Consider the following 18,214-nt stretch of genomic DNA (forward strand, 5'->3'; position numbering starts at 1 on the left):
GATCTGCATGGAGGAATGGGCCAAAATACCGGCAACAGTGTGTGAAAACCTCGTGAAGACTTACAGAAAATGTTTGACCTCTGTCATTGCCAACAAAGGGTATATAACAAAGTATTGAAATATTATTATTATTATTATTTACCAAATACTTATTTTCCACCATCATTTGCAAATAAATTCATAAAAAATCCTACAATGTGATTTTCAGGATTTTTTTTCTCATTTTGTCTGTCATAGTCTAAGTGTACCGGTGATGACAATTACAGGCCTCTCTCATCTTTTTAAGTGGGAGAACTTGCACAATTGGTGGCTGACTAAATACTTTTTTGCCCCACTGTATATGGACGACAAGTCATTGTGGAATCCGACCACAAGCCCCTTGAGTCAATCGTGAGGAAACCACTAGCCGCAGCCCCGCCAAGGCTACAGAGAATGATCCTTCAACTACAAAAATACGACTTCACAATCACTCACTGTCCAGGCAAAGACATCCCTGTCGCAGACACACTCTCCAGGAAGTTTCTTACCTATAAGGACAGCAGCCTCAGTGAAGGCATGGACATGCAAGTGCACACTGTGTACAGCAACTTACCAGTTAGTGACACAAAACTGAAGGACATCCAAGCAGAAACAGAAAAGGACTCACAACTCACACAGCTGAGGAAAGTCATACAGGATGGATGGCCTGAGCAGAGGAGAAAATGCCCTCACAGCGTCTCAGAATTCTGGAACCATTGTGATGAACTATCACAGATCAACGGAATAATTTTCAAATGAGAGAATATCATTATTCCTTCCAGTCTCAGAAAAGAGCTTTTGGCAAAGATCCATGCTGGACACATGGGCATGGAAAAGTGCAAACAGAGAGCACGGGAAATTTTATTTTGGCCCGGAATGTGCAAAAAATAGAGGACAATGTTGGTTAATGCGCCATAAGTCTTGAACGACGCCCCTCAAACACCAAAGAGCCAATGCTACCTCACTGTATCCCAGACCGACCTTGGCAGGTCGTGGCATCCAATCTGTTCACCTGGAACAACGAGGACTACATCGTAACAGTGGACTATTACAGCAGATACTTCAAACTCGATAAGCTTCACAGCACCACATCTGCAGCTGTGATACACAAGCTGAAAGCAGCCTTTGCCAGGCATGGCATTGTAGAGACTTTAATATCTGACAATGGGCCCTGTTACAAATCAAATGAGTTTGAATCCTTCACAAAAGCATGGGAGTTAACACATGTCACCACAAGCCCACATTACACTCAAAGTAATGGCCTTGCTGAAAAATCAGTGCAGATTGCTAAATCACTCATGGACAAAGCAAAAGCAGACAGGAGAGACCCATACCTCAGCCTCCTTGAATAGAGTAGTTGACAACTTCAAATCACCAGCCCAGCTGTTGATGAGCCGCAAACTTCGCTCAATCCTTCCCAGCACCAACCAGCAGCTGCAACCTGAGGTCATCAGCTACAAGGAAATGCATGGACAACATGCACAGAGACAACAACAACAAAAGCGATACTGCGACAGGTCAGCTAGACCACTGCCACCACTGATCGACGGAGAGTCAGTTAGAATCCAGGAGCATGGCCTCTGGAAGCCAGCAGTCGTCATCCAGCCAGCTGACACTGACCGTTCATATCACATCCGCAACGCAGAAGGAGAGGTGTACCGCCGCAATCGTCGTCACCTACTGAACACAAAAGAACAACACACTGACGAGATGAACTGTTCCCCTGAAAGAGAATGTGATGGACTAAACACACACACAACATACACCATCCTTACCTGCAAACACCACAAGAACTGTTGACTGACACAGAAGCATGCTCAGCATCATATCGCACAAGGTCAGGAAGCGAGGTCATGCCCAGAGCTGTCCTAGACCTGTGAAATGTCAAAGGGTGTAGGCGGATCGCTGCCCTAAAAGCGTTCCAGACTGTAAACTAGTTATTGAAAGTTCACTTGAAATGCTTTGATATTGTATTTGTTTTAAATGTTAAGATGTTATTTCTACAGTGAAAGCTGAGTTGCTGAGAATCCCTTGTTTGAAAAGTAACAGTATGTTGGATTATTGTTTCAGAGTCTATGTTTATTCTGTTGGTGTAGTATTGCAATATAAATGGTTACTTTACCTTGAGTTCAAACTACAGAGCATGTATTCAAATGAAACGCTTAGAATATGTAAACCTTTTTCTTTTGTTTTAAAAGAAGGGGGATGTAATATTCATATGTGTTAACATTTTACCGCCATATCATACTGTGCTATGATTGGTTAAGACCACCCAAATGGTTAGGTCATGGGCAGTTTGATCCTGGTTGGCGATACGTGAACATGCCAGTTATAGCTAGCTAATAAAGAGCTACGTTAAGAAATAACCTGTAGTAGTGCATTTGATTATTTTGCACAAAGTGTGCAAAACAAGACACTCACGCGTACACATTCACACGCGAGTGAGTGTACAGATGTAGTCCTTTTTGTTGTGCGTGTCAGTGTCAAGCAGCAGCATGCCAACATATTATAGAGGGTTATCAGTGCTAATTCTACAATGCAATCTCTAAATCCTAAATCGGGACGCAAAAAAATATAAATGCAGTCATTAAATGCTCATTTGTAATGGTAATTGGTAAATGTAATGCTTAATTACTACATTGGAATTCCAACTAAGCATTTTTTTTTTTTTTTTATAATACCGTGACACACACAACAAAAAGACTGCATATGTATTCATATGTTGAGAGAGTAATCAGTGTGCCCACTAGGCACAACCTGGTTGAATCAACGTTGTTTCAACGTAGTTTGTCAATGTGTTGTGACATGGAATCTACATGGAAAATACATTGCATTTGGAAAAAAAAGTAATCCACGTACACTGTTTTGAGAGGGAAATTTCAACCACAGATTATGTCATCATGGTAAACCAAATTTCAGACCAAAAACAAATGTTGAATCTGTACCTTTAAAACAACGCCAGATCTTCACCGTTCAATCAACTGTCAGAACAAAAACTATAGGCTGGGCAGCACCTCCTACTGGAGAATGTATCTGTATCTACAGCTCTCCTTTGGTCTCCCATCCAGGGTTTTATCCAAGCCCAGCGATGATATTTGTCAATGACTGTTACCAATGTTCCATCGTGAGAATGATCGATGAGATATCTCCACTTAACAATGAAACAGATTCACTGGTGCTATTGAAGTCATTCCAAAGGTTAGGTTTAATAGAGACCAGTTAAATGTCACCAGACTTTATCACTCATTTAACATCAATGATACAATGCTGTGAAAAAGTATTTCCCTCTTCCTGATTTTTAATTTTTTCTTCACATTTGTCACACTTAAATGTTTCAGATCAAACTAATTTAAATGTTACACAAAGATAACCAAAATGCCGATTTTATTTATTAAGGGAAAAAAAGGCCCCATGGCCCTATGTAAAAAGTAATTGCCCCCTTAACCTAATAACTGGTTGTGCCACCCTCAGCAGCAACTGCAATCAAGCATTTGCGATAACTGGCAATGAGTCTTTCACATCGCTGTGGAGGAATTTTCACCCACTCGTTGCAGAATTGTTCTAATTCAGCCACATTGGAGGGTTTTCGAGCATGAACTGCCTTTTTAAGGTCAAGCCACAGCATCTCAATCGGATTTGACTAGGCTAAGCCACTCCAACACCGTAATTTTGTTTTTTTAAAGCCATTCAGAGGTGGATTTGCTGTTGTGTTTTGGATCATTGTCCTGCTGCAGAACCCAAGTGCTCTTTGGCTTGAGGTCACGAACTGATGACATTCTCCCTCAGGATTTTTTGGTAGAGAGCAGAATTCATGGTTCCATCAATCACAGCAAGTCATTCAGGTCCTGAAGCAGTAACGCAGCCCCAGACCATCACACTACCACCATCATATTTGACTGTTGGTATGATGTTCTTTTTCTGAAATGCTGTGTTACTTTTACACCAGATGTAACGGGATGCACACCTTCCAAAAACTTCAACTTTTGTCTCGTTTGTCCACAGAATACTTCCCCAAAAGTCTTGAGAAAGAGACAGGGCAAAAGTGGCATACATGGCAGAGTTCCAAGGCGAAAACCACTGTTAACCTGTTGCGACGAGCAATCCTGTATCCGGGATCCTATTTATAGCCTCAAGCTCATTACCATAACACAACGTTAACTATTCATGAAAATAGCAAATTAAATTAAATAAATATATTAGCTCTCAAGCTTAGCCTTTTGTTAACAACACTGTCATCTCAGATTTTCAAAATATGCTTTGAACCATAGCTAAACAAGCATTTGTGTAAGAGTATTGATAGCCTAGCATAGCATTAAGCCTGGCATTCAGCATGCAACATTTTCACAAAAACAAGAAAAGCATTCAAATAAAATCATTTACCTTTGAAGAACTTCAGATGTTTTCAATTAGGAGACTCAGTTAGATAGCAAATGTTCAGTTTTTCCAGAAAGATTATTTGTGAAGGACAAATCACTCCGTTTTGTTCATCACGTTTAGGTAAGAAAAAACTCGAAAATTAAGTCATTACAACGCGAACTTTTTTCCAAATTAACTCCATAATATCGACAGAAACATGGCAAACGTTGTTTAGAATCAATCCTCAAGGTGTTTTTCACATATCTATCGATGATAAATCATTCGTGGCAGTTTGGTTTCTCCTCTGAAGAAATGGAACGCGCATGGACCTGGAGATTACGCAATAATTTCGACGCAGGACACCGGGCGGACACCTGGTAAATGTAGTCTCTTATGGTCAATCTTCCAATGATATGCCTACAAATACGTCACAATGCTGCAGACACCTTGGGGAAACGACAGAAAGTGCAGGCTCATTCCTGGCGCATTCACAGCCATATAAGGAGACATTGGAACACAGGGCATTCAAAATCTGGACCATTTCCTGTTTGAAATTTCATCTTGGTTTCGCCTGTAGCATTAGTTCTGGGGCACTCACAGATAATATTTTTGCAGTTTTGGAAACGTCAGAGTTTTTTATTTCCAAAGCTGTCAATTACATGCATAGTCGAGCATCTTTTCGTGACAAAATATCTTGTTTAAAACGGGAACGTTTTTTATCCCATAATTAAAAGAGTGCCCCCTATCTCGAAGAAGTTAACCAAAAAGAACATAAAGTCTCGTCTCAACATCAAGATTTTTTTTGCCAAAAGTGAGACGAGCCTTTGTTCTTTTTGTGGTCAATAGGGTTTTCGCCCTGGAACTCTGTCATGGATGCCATTTTTGCCCAGTCTCTTTCTTATGGTTGAGTCATGAACACTGACCTTAAAACCTCTCTGGGATATGTGGGACGCTAACACCGGTTCCAACTTGCGCAACGTGACTACAAAATATCTCAAAAGTTACCGGTAAACTTTGGCAAAACATTTCAAACTACTTTTGTAATACAACTTCAGGGGTTTTTGTAAGTGAATAATCGATAAAATTGAAGACGGGATGATCTGTGTTCAATACAGGAAGAAAACAAACTAATCTATCTAACAATACACTTGAAGTGACCCTCGTTTTGAACAGGGCTACTTCTTCATTACACAAAGGAAAAACCTCAACCAAATTCTAACGACTGGTGACATCCAGTGGAAAGCGGTAGGAACTGTAAGAAAGTCCCTTAGAAATCTGGATTCCCAATGGAAAACCATTGAAAAAAGAGAGTGACCTCAAAAAAAAAATCTGAATGGGTTTTCCTCTGGGTTTCGCCTGCTACATAAGTTATGTTATACTCACACACATGATTCCAAAAGTTTTAGAAACTTCAGAGTGTTTTCCATCCAAATCTACTAATAATATGCATATCTTATCTTCTGGGGATGAGTAGCAGGCAGTTGAATTTGGGCATGCATTTCATCCGGACGTGAAAATACTGCCCCCTGTCACCAAGAAGTTTAACTGAGGCAAGTGAGGGCTGCAGTTCTTTAGATGTTGTTGTGTTTTTTTTTTGTGACCTCTTGGATGAGTCATCGCTGCCCGATTGGGGCCACTCCTGGGAAGATTCATCACTGTTCCAAATTTTCTCCATTTGTTAATAATGGCTCTCACCGTGGTTCGCTGTGGTCCCAAAACTTTAGAAATGGCTTTGTAACCCTTTCCAGACTGCTAGATGTCAATTATTTTGTTTCTCATCTGTTCCTGAATTTCTTTGGATCGCGGCATGTCGCCTTGCTTTTTGAGATCTTTGGGCGTACTTCACTAGTTCTGTTTAAGTGATTTCTTGATTCAACAGTGTTTACTTGGGTTATCTTTTTGTAATATAACAATTTGTTTGATGATCTGAAACATTTAAGTGTGACAAATGTGCAATAAGAAATCAGGAAGGGGGCAAATTCTTTTTCACAGCACTGTAAGTCTATATATGAATTGCAACATCATCAACAACTATTGTTTCAATTCAACCCGGAATTAAATAAAAATAGACAATACAATATGCTTTGGGTTTCAAGCGCTGATTGATTTAAAATGTTATATTTAGTGATATCAAATTGTTTTTGGTTGTCAACTTAACCACATATCGACATTTGAAGGAGATGTATCTTCTGCATGGATGGTTCCATCCGGCTTTAATTCCAGTTTGTCTATAAATTAATAATTGATATGTTGGAAATTGCGTCTCCAACTCAACCAAAACTCAAACGGTATTTAATGTGCTCTTAAAGTTTGTATTTGATTTAGTCCTATCCATTAAGTTAACATTTTTGGTATGCCCAGCGGGTTGATGGTGCTTCATTATCCTTTATAGAACAGGGACTGGGACATCTACAGCTTTCACATCAACTCCACAGTGACCAGTCGCTATGCAACCACTATCATCACCAGCCGGGTTGCCAATCGGATCGACCAGTCACAGGAAATAGAATTCCATGTCAAGATCCCCAAGAATGCTTTCATCAGTAAATTCAAAATGTAGGTCTACATGAATGTTTCACTGTCTAAGATGAGTTTACACACGTATTACACAAATATTACAAAAATGCTCACACATATAGTAACCCTACCTCCTGTCTCTCCCTCTCTATATCTTTCTCTCTCTTCCGCCGTTCTTGTCTTTCTCAGGACCATTGAGGGGCAGACGTATGATGGGATTGTGAAACAGAAGGAGGAGGCTCAGCAGCAGTACACACAGGCAGTGTCTCGTGGTCAAAGCGCTGGCATAGTCAGGTGTGTGTGGGTGTGTGCAGGACTATCTAAACCTTGTAGTACAGTAATCATAGTCAAATTATTGACCAGGCACCCAGGGCACATGTCCAGGGGCCCTGACCTCCACCATTGACTATGTTAGTCACTCTACACATTTTGCCATGTATGTATGGACATGGCATTAGTCATGGCAAAATGTGTAGAGTTGTAGGAAATTAGCATTAAACATTTTAGCATTTTCTCTCCACCCCATTACACAAAAAATGGCAAAAAAGGCTAGTGTGTCTGTGTCTACAGTATGCATGTGTTGTTATGTATTAGACAGTACCCCTTTTTGTCTCCTAAAGTTCAGTGGGGAGGACCCTTGAGGAGTTTAAGACATCTGTGACTGTGGCCGCGCTCAGTAAGGTGACCTTTGAATTGACCTATGAGGAGCTGCTGAAACGCCGACTGGGCAAGTACGAGCTGCTGATCCATGCTCGACCCATGCAACCTGTTGCTGACTTCAAGGTGAGAGAGAGAGAGAGAGAGAGAGACAGAGACAGAGACAGAGACAGAGACAGAGACAGAGACAGAGACAGAGACAGAGACAGAGAGAGAGAGAGAGAATTGATCAATGATTGATGAGTCATTTGATATTAAGGTTGATGTTGTTTTCTTGCTCCTTATTTCTGTCTCTTCCTTATGGCCAGATTGATGTGTACATCAATGAGCTGCCAGGCATTAACTTCCTGGACATAACAGGAGGGCTGAGCACCGAAGCACTGGCAAATGCCATCACCAAAACCCATGCTTCTAGTGAGGTAATGTCCAAAACAGGGTAATGTAGAGCTAACCAATAAAAAAGTCCAGACCCCAATACATTACATGGTAAAGGAAATCTGTCTATGAGCCCTTGAGCAAGACACTTAACCCTAAAGTGCGATACGATACGTTGTTCTGGATAAATAAATGACATAAATGTACATTTTCACACCTCTGGACATGTTAATGCTAATACGAATTAGCTCATTCTAACAGGGTAGGGTAAAGCAGGGTGTGTTTTTAAAAAGCAGAACCTGTAAACTACCAACCCCTCCCCAGGCCTGGGTACATTTCTACCCCAGCAAGGAGCAGCAGAGCCAGTGTGAAAGCTGTGGAGAGCAGGGCCTGAATGGAGACCTGGTCATCGCCTATGACGTCCACAGGAAAACATCCATGGGAGATCTCAATGTACACTTCTTCCATCCTCTTTCTGGCATTACTCCTTCATCTCTACCCCATCCTTTAATCACTGTCTCTCATTCCCTCTTCAGGAGGCAGAGGGGTATTTTGTCCATCACTTTGCCCCCAGTAATCTACCACGCATTCCAAAGAATGTGGTCTTCATCATCGATCGGAGTGGTTCCATGCATGGCAGGAAAATGGAGCAGGTTTGTGTGTGTCTGTGTTGCCTTGTTGTAATGCAGCTTAAGGCTTAGCGATTAAGCAATGTACACATACACCACATATTTATATTCAATGAAGGGGACAATGCACATTGATTGAGTGGTTAATTGGTTGCATTTGATTGTATTTTGATTGCACTGCAATCTGTCAGACCCGTGAGGCCTTGTTGAAGATTCTGGGAGACCTGGCGGAGGACGACCACTTTGCCCTGATCACGTTCGACAGCTCAGTGTCTACCTGGAGGAAGGAGCTGCTGCCGGCCAACCAGGACAACCTGGAGGCTGCCAAGAGCTTCGCACGACACATCCATGAAAGAGGAGGTACAATTATTACTTATAGGCAAGGCCTCAACCACAAGCAGCTGCAGCCAAAGTGCGGCAGGACCCAGTAAAAGGCAGAGAATAAATGACCGGTGCGGGTAGACTGTATGCAGATGTTCCTCTGCCGGAAGAAGAAGAATGCTGAAGAAGAAGAGTAGCGTTGTAACAACTACAGGCTCAGGGGGTTCACCTTAGATGTCCCCAGACCATATCGTGGGCTCGAACAGGAAACCACAGGGGGTAACTGTGTAAAAGACACAAAAGGAGCACTGGATATCTATAGTTTGTCGTTACTCAGACGAAGTGAGTAAGGACAAACTTTCATCTAATAAATGATTTCAAGAAATTAGTCTTAGCTGAAACCCTATACCCGGAACAGCGAGTTTGACTCACCCGGGAGGGTAAACTAGAAAGAGAAAACCAGCCGCTAGCAGGAATGTCTGAGACTATGACGCGCTTATAAAAATAGTTTAGCCCTGTGGTTGCGTGAAAGGCGGGATGACACGTAGTTAGCCGGACAATGGCGCAGAGCGGACAATAAGTAAATATAGGATTTCTCCCGAGTGGCGCAGCGGCGCACTGCACCTCAGTGCTTGAGGCGTCACTTCAGACACCCTGGTTTGAGTCCCGGCTGTTTCACAACCGGCCGTGATTGGGTATCCCACAGGGCGGCGCACAATTGACCCAGAGTCGTCCGGGTTTGGCCGGTGTAGGCTGTCATTGTAAAGAAGAATTTGTTCTTAACTGACTTGCCAAGTTAAATAAAGGTTGGTGTTGTACACAAAAATAGCCCCAGCTTGCGCGTAATATACTGTGACACAAACTACCTTTGAAGTGTTAACAGTAGGAAGGGCTGAGCTAACCTCCGGCAGGCAGAGATAGACCAAGAGGGGTGACCGGGGTTAATAAAGTGGAGCCTAGAGCTTCTCTGCTAACTCAGCCTAGGATGGGAAGAGGGAGTCCCGCTCACTGGGAAAGAGGCTCATACCACGGAATAATCCAGGCCTACAGCGTAGTGGTAGTTGACCCACTCTGTGTGGTCAATAGAAGATCCACAGGCAAAGACTACCGGTGCGTTTGTGACCCTAGTATGACCCGTAGTAGGCACCACATTACCTACTTACTTATTTTCAAAGATTTACATAGCAGTTACGATATAGCAGAATTTTGTAGCACTTAAAGGGATAGTGAGATTTTGACAAGGTGTACTCATGAGTCAGATGAACTCATGGATACCATTTTTCTGTCTCTGTGTCCAGTATGAAGGATGTTGAAGGTAGTTTCGCAAGTCAATTCTAACTAGCGCAATGACTGGAAGTAAACTGGAACAGCAAGCACGCATGAGTCATTCAAATGGTATCCATGAGTTTATCTGATTGGTTAAGTAGATAAAGGGCTTAAATGACAAAGGCTCTCACCAACCCTTTAAACGGCACACAGGGTAAAGTAATGGCAGATATGAACTACAGCCTAGTTGGTGACAATAGCAGCTAATCCATAATGTGTTTTCCTCTCTCTTCTCTTCTTAGCCACCAACATCAATGCTGCTGTGTTGGAGGGCACAGCCATGCTGAACCGACACCCACAAGAGGGCTCAGCCTCCCTTCTTATATTGCTCACTGATGGAGACCCAACCACAGGTACACACACACACAGTTTTGTATTGCTATCCTTGTGGGGACCAAATAATTTATTCCCATCCTAACCCTCCTTAACCCTTAACCTAACCATAACTTTAACCCTAAGCCTAACCTTGGGTGTCCCGAGTGTCACAGCGGTCTATGGCACTGCATCATAGTGCTAGAGAAGTCACTACAGATCCGGGTTCGATCCCGGGCTGTGTCGCAGCAGTGACCGGGTGATCCATGAGGTGGCTCACAATTGGCCCAGTGTCATCAGAGTTAGGGGAGGGTTTGGCCAGCTGGGATGTCCTTGTCCCATTGCGCTCTAGCGACTCCTGTGGCTGGCCGGGGAACATGCACAATGACACGGTAACCAGTTGGACGATGTTTCCTCTGACACATTGGTGTGGCTGGCTTCCAGGTTAAGTGAGCAGTGTGTCAAGAAGCAGTGCGGCTTGGCAGGGTTGTGTTTCGGAGGACGCATGACTCTCGACCTTCGCCTCTCCTGAGTCCGTACGGGAGTTGTAACGATGGGACAAGACTGCAACTACATATTGGATATCATGACATTTGGAAGAAAAAGGGAGGTAAAATGTTTTATCAAAACAAAAATCTTAACCTCAAACCCCTAACCCTAACCCAAATTCTAAACCTAACCCCAATTGTAACCATTAACCTAACCCATAAGTCTAAAATAGCATTTCTCCTTGTGGGGACTGGTAAAATGTCTTTGTTTTACTATCCATGTGAGGACTTCTGGTACCCACAAGAATAATTAAACAAAAAACACACACGCACACACACACACACACACACAATGAAAGCCAATCTCACTTTCCTCAGGTGAGACCAACCTGGAAAAGATTCATGAGAACATAAAGGAGGCTATTGGTAAGAAATTCCCTCTTTACTGTCTCGGCTTTGGAATGGATGTCAACTTTGACTTCCTGGAGAAGATGGCGCTGGAGAACGGAGGTGTGGGACGCAGAATATATACAGACTCTGATGCTGCTCTGCAGTTGCAGGTAAGGTAACACACAGTGTGTGGCACTGCAATGGACTGTAATTCTTTCTTACAAATCTCAACATAAAAAATTGAGCCTGTAACAAAAACTATTTTTTTAAATTCCCAACTGAGCTTCGTTAGCTGGAATACAAAAGTGCTTTAAGGCTTTATTTTAACAAACCTAATGCAATTTTAATCTAAGTCCTGATGGTAGCGCTATAATTTCGGAGGCGTGTCAGAAATATTTTTGCTATTTTCACAACCGGAATTATGAGCCCAGTAGCTGGCGGTGGCACGAAAAGGCTGGGTTTTTATGAATAAACAAGTTGAAGGTGTGTAGAGGCTTGATCCCTCACTGGCCAATCAGAACATGCCCCATGGCTAAATACTGTATGTGGTTGCTTCAAGTTTCGTATTTGCGGTCTTTTATGTATTGTAATGAACTCTAACTAGACTGTTAGTCCGTTATAGGCAAGTTTGTTAAATAGCCTACGGAAACAAAATTCTCAAATGTAGACCTATCACATATTTGCTAAATATATTGAACTTGTTTTTGAACAGTAATTACATGGGTTCAATATGGAAATATATTGTTAACATTCACACTGATAATGGCTTAGTGTAAAATGCACCACGTCTGAGCCATGGACAAACGTTGTCAATGAGAAAGATTCAATTCATTATTGATAAGAGCTAAAAAGACAGAGTGAATCATTTGAATCAAATTCGAATAAAACGAAACAACAACTTGTTTTTAAATATGCTATGTCTAAACACAGTTTACAGGTAGGGCTGTTATGGTGACTGTATTACTGCCACACCAGGGGTCAGGAGTCAGGGCACCATCCAGTGTAATTAATAACTTCACCATATAATGTCAGACATTTTTACCCATATCTTTATTACCATGCAACGTATGTGACTTTGATGTTTACTCCTGGTCTTATTTAGGCCATAACAAAGGGATTGAATACTAGTGCGACAGTTTTTACATGACAAAATTGCTAACTAATTTTTAACACTTTCACCTCCTTTACCGCCAGTTGAAAATAAAACCCTTAATAAAGTGTAATAAAATCCTATCTCATAGGCTTAAACGGTTGTTTTCCATTTATCTGACTGTAGTTGACTTGGGAGGGAACAAGGAGGAGCAGGGGGTGGGACTAATGGCTACTGTACTGTACGATTGACAGGGCTTTTATGAAGAGGTGGCTACACCCCTATTGACGGACGTGCAGATGGTATATCTGGGTGGGGCTAACCTGACCCAAACCAACTTCAGCCAGTATTACAACGGCTCTGAGATCGTGGTGGCTGGCCAGATCCCCGACAACAACATAGAGATGTTTACCGCAGAAGTCATAGCCATATCGGTGAGGTCACCTCTGCTCTACCCCCCTTTACAAGTCCATAGGTCAGATCACTCCATACTGTCCTGTTCTTTGTTTAGTATGTTCTTTTGTTTTTTTTTATATACAAAATGTTGATTTAAAAAATTGCTCCGTATCAGTACTTTAGAGACATTTCAGTCAAACATCAATATATACAATAAAGTCAATGTTTAGTATTGTGATGTGAGGATGTCTTGATTATTTCAGAAAAGCAATAGGGTGATGTACTCTGACACATTACCAACGAAGGAGCCCATTGAAGCCAGTTCTGACAGCCACATCCAGAGGCTGTGGGCCTACCTCACTGTAAAGCAGCTCCTGGACAAAGAGTGAGTTTGCTTTGCATGACATTGTCTGTGTTTGGGTATGTTTGCACCTGTGTCTATGAAGAGGGGTATCCTACAAAGCAAGCCAGATTTACTCAGGGTTTTCTAAAGCCAACCAGCTTCAGTTAGCTTCACACACCAGCTCAGGCTTCATTTGTACTACAATGGTGGATATTGTTCATCCGCCTGCTGCTAACTCTAGCAGGTTTGTAACTGCACGAGCATGAGTCAAATGCCAAGCTCCACATTGAGACAATGCTGAAACATCCATTCATGGGCGAGTCAGTGCCACACTTTCATTTGTGCCAACAACAAAAAACTATTCTATAAAAATCTAGCAAATTCAGCAGGCTATGGTCTGAAATAGTATTTTAGGAGTGCAGTTTTTTTTAAATGACTTATCGTTAATACCATCTTTGGTCTGCTTATTAATGCAGAAGCACCTTTTTTCCCATTCCTGTCAATATTTCTAATATTATTTCTAATATTAATATCTAGTAATATTTAAGTCATACAAAAGTGTTACATTGAGTGAAGTTTAAAATTAATTATGTGATGTATTTTAACATGAAATGTTTACAAAAGCAAACAAACATTTAATTAATAAAATATGTAATCAGTCATCTTCAAAAATAGATTTGTAGACATTTTTCAAATGTATATAAAAAAAAATGGAAATATCATATTTACGTAAAGTATTCAGTCACTCAGTACTTTGTTGAAGCACCTTTGGCAGCAAATACATCCTAGAGCAGGTGTTCTTCAACCTTTTTCAGCCTGGGACCCAAATTAGAAATTCTGTGTTTTCCTGGGACCCAAGCTTACGAAAACATACAACTATACGTACATATTGGTACATTTCATTGCACTTATGTCCATTAACAAATGCAACATAGACAAATAACAATTAAAATAAATACCCATATAAATAGCTATTCATGTTTATTTTCCCCCTTAAAACACTTGCATATCTGTCTAGGTTGGAACTGTTGCTGTTAAAAATACAAGTCAGAATTTTGAACTCTTTGATAACAGAACACACCCACATGCTCAGTACAACCTTAAGTAACAGTACAGATTAAAAATTATCAGGCCTACTGTACATCTTACTGTAGAAATTATTGTTGAAAAAAAGTATAGGTTGTAACTGTTGCTGTTAAAATACAATAAATCATTTTATTCTGAACTGGAATAAACTGATTGATCACACACACACACACACACACACACACACACACACACACACACACACACACACACACACACACACACACACACACACACACACACACACACACACACACACACACACACACACACACACACACACACACACACACACACACATTTACATTTACATTTAAGTCATTTAGCAGACGCTCTTATCCAGAGCGAACACACACACACACACATACACTCCTAATGAGAGATGTGTGACTGCAGGTCTATTCTGGACATTTTGACAGTGCAACCCTGAGGTTATGCTCAGTATTGAGTCTGTTTCTTTACATGTTTCTTAACTATACCAGATTTGAGAACCCTGACTCGCATAGGTAATTTTATATGGTGCCAAACTGGATCAGAACATCTGTACTGCTTTCTCTGCCAGGCAGGAGACCGCTATGCATAATCACTTTAACTCTACCTACGTGTACATATTACCTCAAAATAACTCCACATCGACTACTATGAGATAGCACTCCCTTTTTCTGCTTATCATCACCTGTTATAAAATGACAACAATGCCTTGCTTGTTGACTTACCACTGTCGGAGCACTGTTTCCAGAGACATACTGCCCTGTTCTGAAATAACTTCCTGGGTTTACCGTCATGCTGTGGCTGTTTGGTCAGGACCTGTCGTTTGAATGAGTTTGTTTTGAGACTCTTTACTAAGCACTTCACTGCACAAAACGCATTGTGGGCACTCCTCATTATTTCTCAAAGTTTGAAGAGAGAAAAACTCATTGCTGTATTTGCGTTTCATGACAATTGAGCTCAGTCAGAACCTGCTGTGGCTAGCTTGAGTACATTTGATGACAAGCCGGTGCAGTGGCTGACAGCGCATCAACTGCTGCTAAACAACAGCACTGCAGCGTGTGGGTCACGGAGTGATCTTCAAGAATACTGCGGAAAAAAGATCAGGTAAGCCGCATTTTCCACCCACTCACACAGCTGCCAAACTGAGCAGAAACACTGCTACTACTCAGAGAGTGCACTGAACAGAGCGTATCAATTTACTCTGACAGGTCGCGACCCACCATTAACAGATCCGCGACCCGCTTTGGTTTCATCAGACCAGAGAATCTTGTTTCTCATGGTCTGAGAGTCCTTTAGGTGCCTTTTGGCAAACTCCAAGAGGACTGTTGTTTGCCTTTTACTGAGGAGTGGCTTCCGTCTGGCCAATCCACCTTGATGGCCAATCCATCAAACTTCTTCCTTTACCAAATGATGTCCAATCAATTGAATTTACCACAGGTGGACTCCAATCAAGTTGTAGAAATATCTCAAGGACAATGGAGGCCACTGTGTTCTTGGGGACCTTCAATGCAGCAGAAATTGTTTGGCCTTGTTTTTGCTATGACATGCACTGTCAACTGTGGGACCTCATATAGACAGGTGTGTGCCTTTCCAAATTATGTCCAATATTGAATTTACCACAGGTGGACTCCAGTCAAGTTGTAGAAACATCTCAAGGATGATCAATTGAAATAGGATGTACCTGAGCTCCATTTTGAGTCTCATACTAAAAGGTCTGAATACTTACAGTTGAAGTCGGAAGTTTACATATGCCTTAGACAAATACAATTAAACTCAGACTTCACAATTCTTGACATTTAATCCTAGTAAAAATCCTCTGTTTTAGGTCAGTTAGGATCACCACTTTATTTTAAGATTGTGAAATGTCAGAATAATAGTAGAGAGAATGAATTATTTCAGCTTTTATTTATTTCATCATATTCCCAGTGGGTCAGAAGTTTACATACACTCAATGAGTATTTGGTAGCATTGCCTTTAAATTGTTTAACTTGGGTCAAACCTTTCAGGTAGCCTTCCACAAGCTTCCCGCAATACATTGGGTGAATTTTGGCCCATTCCTCCTGACAGAGCTGGTGAAACTCAGTCAGGTTCGTAGGCCTCCTTGCTCGCACACGCTTTTTCAGTTCTGCCCACAAATGTTCTTTCAGATTGAGGTCAGGGCTTTGTGACGGCCACTCCAATACCTTGACGTTGTTGTCCTTAAGCCATTTTGCTTGGGGTCATTGTCCATTTGGAAGACCCATTTGCGACCAAGCTTTAACTTCCTGACTGATGTCTTGAGATGTTGCTTCAATATATCCACATAATTTTCCTACCTCATGATGCCATCTATTTTGTGAAGTGCACCAGTCCCTCCTGCAGCAAAGAATTCCCACAACATGATGATGCCACCCCCATGCTTCATGGTTTTTTTCCTCCAAACATAATGATGGTCATTATGGCCAAACAGTTCTATTTTTGTTTCATTACATTTACATTTAAGTCATTTAGCAGACGCTCTTATCCAGAGCGACTTACAAATTGGTGCATTCACCTTATGACATCCAGTGGAACAGTCACTTTACAATAGTGCATCTAGATCTTAAAGGGGGGGAGGGGGTGAGAAGGATTACTTATCCTATCCTCGGTATTCCTTAAAGAGGTGGGGTTTCAGGTGTCTCCGGAAGGTGGTGATTGACTCCGCTGTCCTGGCGTCGTGAGGGAGTTTGTTCCACCATTGGGGGGCCAGAGCAGCGAACAGAGGGTGGAAGAGGGTGGAGAGGAGGATCTGATGGTTCACAGTATCGAAGGCAGCCGATAGGTCTAGAAGGATGAGAGCAGAGGAGAGAGAGTTAGCTTTAGCGGTGCGGAGCGCCTCCGTGATACAGAGAAGAGCAGTCTCAGTTGAATGACTAGTCTTGAAACCTGACTGATTTGGATCAAGAAGGTCATTCTGAGAGAGATAGCGGGAGAGCTGGCCAAGGACAGCACGTTCAAGAGTTTTGGAGAGAAAAGAAAGAAGGGATACTGGTCTGTAGTTGTTGACATCAGAGGGATCGAGTGTAGGTTTTTTTCAGAAGGGGTGCAACTCTCGCTCTCTTGAAGACGGAAGGGACGTAGCCAGCGGTCAGGGATGAGTTGATGAGCGAGGTGAGGTAAGGGAGAAGGTCTCCGGAAATGGTCTGGAGAAGAGAGGAGGGGATAGGGTCAAGCGGGCAGGTTGTTGGGCGGCCGGCCGTCACAAGACGCGAGATTTCATCTGGAGAGAGAGGGGAGAAAGAGGTCAGAGCACAGGGTAGGGCAGTGTGAGCAGAACCAGCGGTGTCGTTTGACTTAGCAAACGAGGATCGGATGTCGTCGACCTTCTTTTCAAAATGGTTGACGAAGTCATCTGCAGAGAGGGAAGAGGGGGGGAGGGGGAGGAGGATTCAGGAGGGAGGAGAAGGTGGCAAAGAGCTTCCTAGGGTTAGAGGCAGAAGCTTGGAATTTAGAGTGGTAGAAAGTGGCTTTAGCAGCAGAGACAGAAGAGGAAAATGTAGAGAGGAGGGAGCGAAAGGATGCCAGGTCCGCAGGGAGGCGAGTTTTCCTCCATTTCCGCTCGGCTGCCCGGAGCCCTGTTCTGTGAGCTCGCAATGAGTCGTCGAGCCACGGAGCGGGAGGGGAGGACCGAGCCGGTCTGGAGGATAGGGGGCATAGAGAGTCAAAGGATGCAGAAAGGGAGGAGAGGAGGGTTGAGGAGGCAGAATCAGGCGATAGGTTGGAGAAGGTTTGAGCAGAGGGAAGAGATGATAGGATGGAAGAAGAGAGAGTAGCGGGGGAGAGAGAGCGAAGGTTGGGACGGCGCGATACCATCCGAGTAGGGGCAGTGTGGGAAGTGTTGGATGAGAGCGAGAGGGAAAAGGAAACAAGGTAGTGGTCGGAGACTTGGAGGGGAGTTGCA

General features: G+C 42.5%; 1 protein-coding gene across 3 annotated transcripts in view; it reads left to right on the forward strand.

The window, feature by feature from the left end:
• LOC124002678 (inter-alpha-trypsin inhibitor heavy chain H3-like) overlaps positions 1-18,214 on the forward strand; it is a 40,736-nt gene that overhangs the window by 7,427 nt on the left and 15,095 nt on the right. For all 3 annotated transcript variants that reach the window (XM_046310297.1, XM_046310299.1, XM_046310300.1), the window contains exons 2-12: positions 6,767-6,930; positions 7,081-7,185; positions 7,512-7,674; positions 7,857-7,967; positions 8,248-8,376; positions 8,460-8,576; positions 8,744-8,912; positions 10,442-10,552; positions 11,378-11,559; positions 12,734-12,913; positions 13,139-13,260. In XM_046310297.1, the coding sequence (XP_046166253.1) occupies positions 6,767-6,930; positions 7,081-7,185; positions 7,512-7,674; positions 7,857-7,967; positions 8,248-8,376; positions 8,460-8,576; positions 8,744-8,912; positions 10,442-10,552; positions 11,378-11,559; positions 12,734-12,913; positions 13,139-13,260 (1,553 nt within the window). The remainder of the gene's footprint in view (positions 1-6,766; positions 6,931-7,080; positions 7,186-7,511; positions 7,675-7,856; positions 7,968-8,247; positions 8,377-8,459; positions 8,577-8,743; positions 8,913-10,441; positions 10,553-11,377; positions 11,560-12,733; positions 12,914-13,138; positions 13,261-18,214) is intronic.

The sequence above is a fragment of the Oncorhynchus gorbuscha genome, linkage group LG18, assembly GCF_021184085.1.
Source record: "Oncorhynchus gorbuscha isolate QuinsamMale2020 ecotype Even-year linkage group LG18, OgorEven_v1.0, whole genome shotgun sequence".
NCBI lineage: Eukaryota > Metazoa > Chordata > Actinopteri > Salmoniformes > Salmonidae > Oncorhynchus > Oncorhynchus gorbuscha.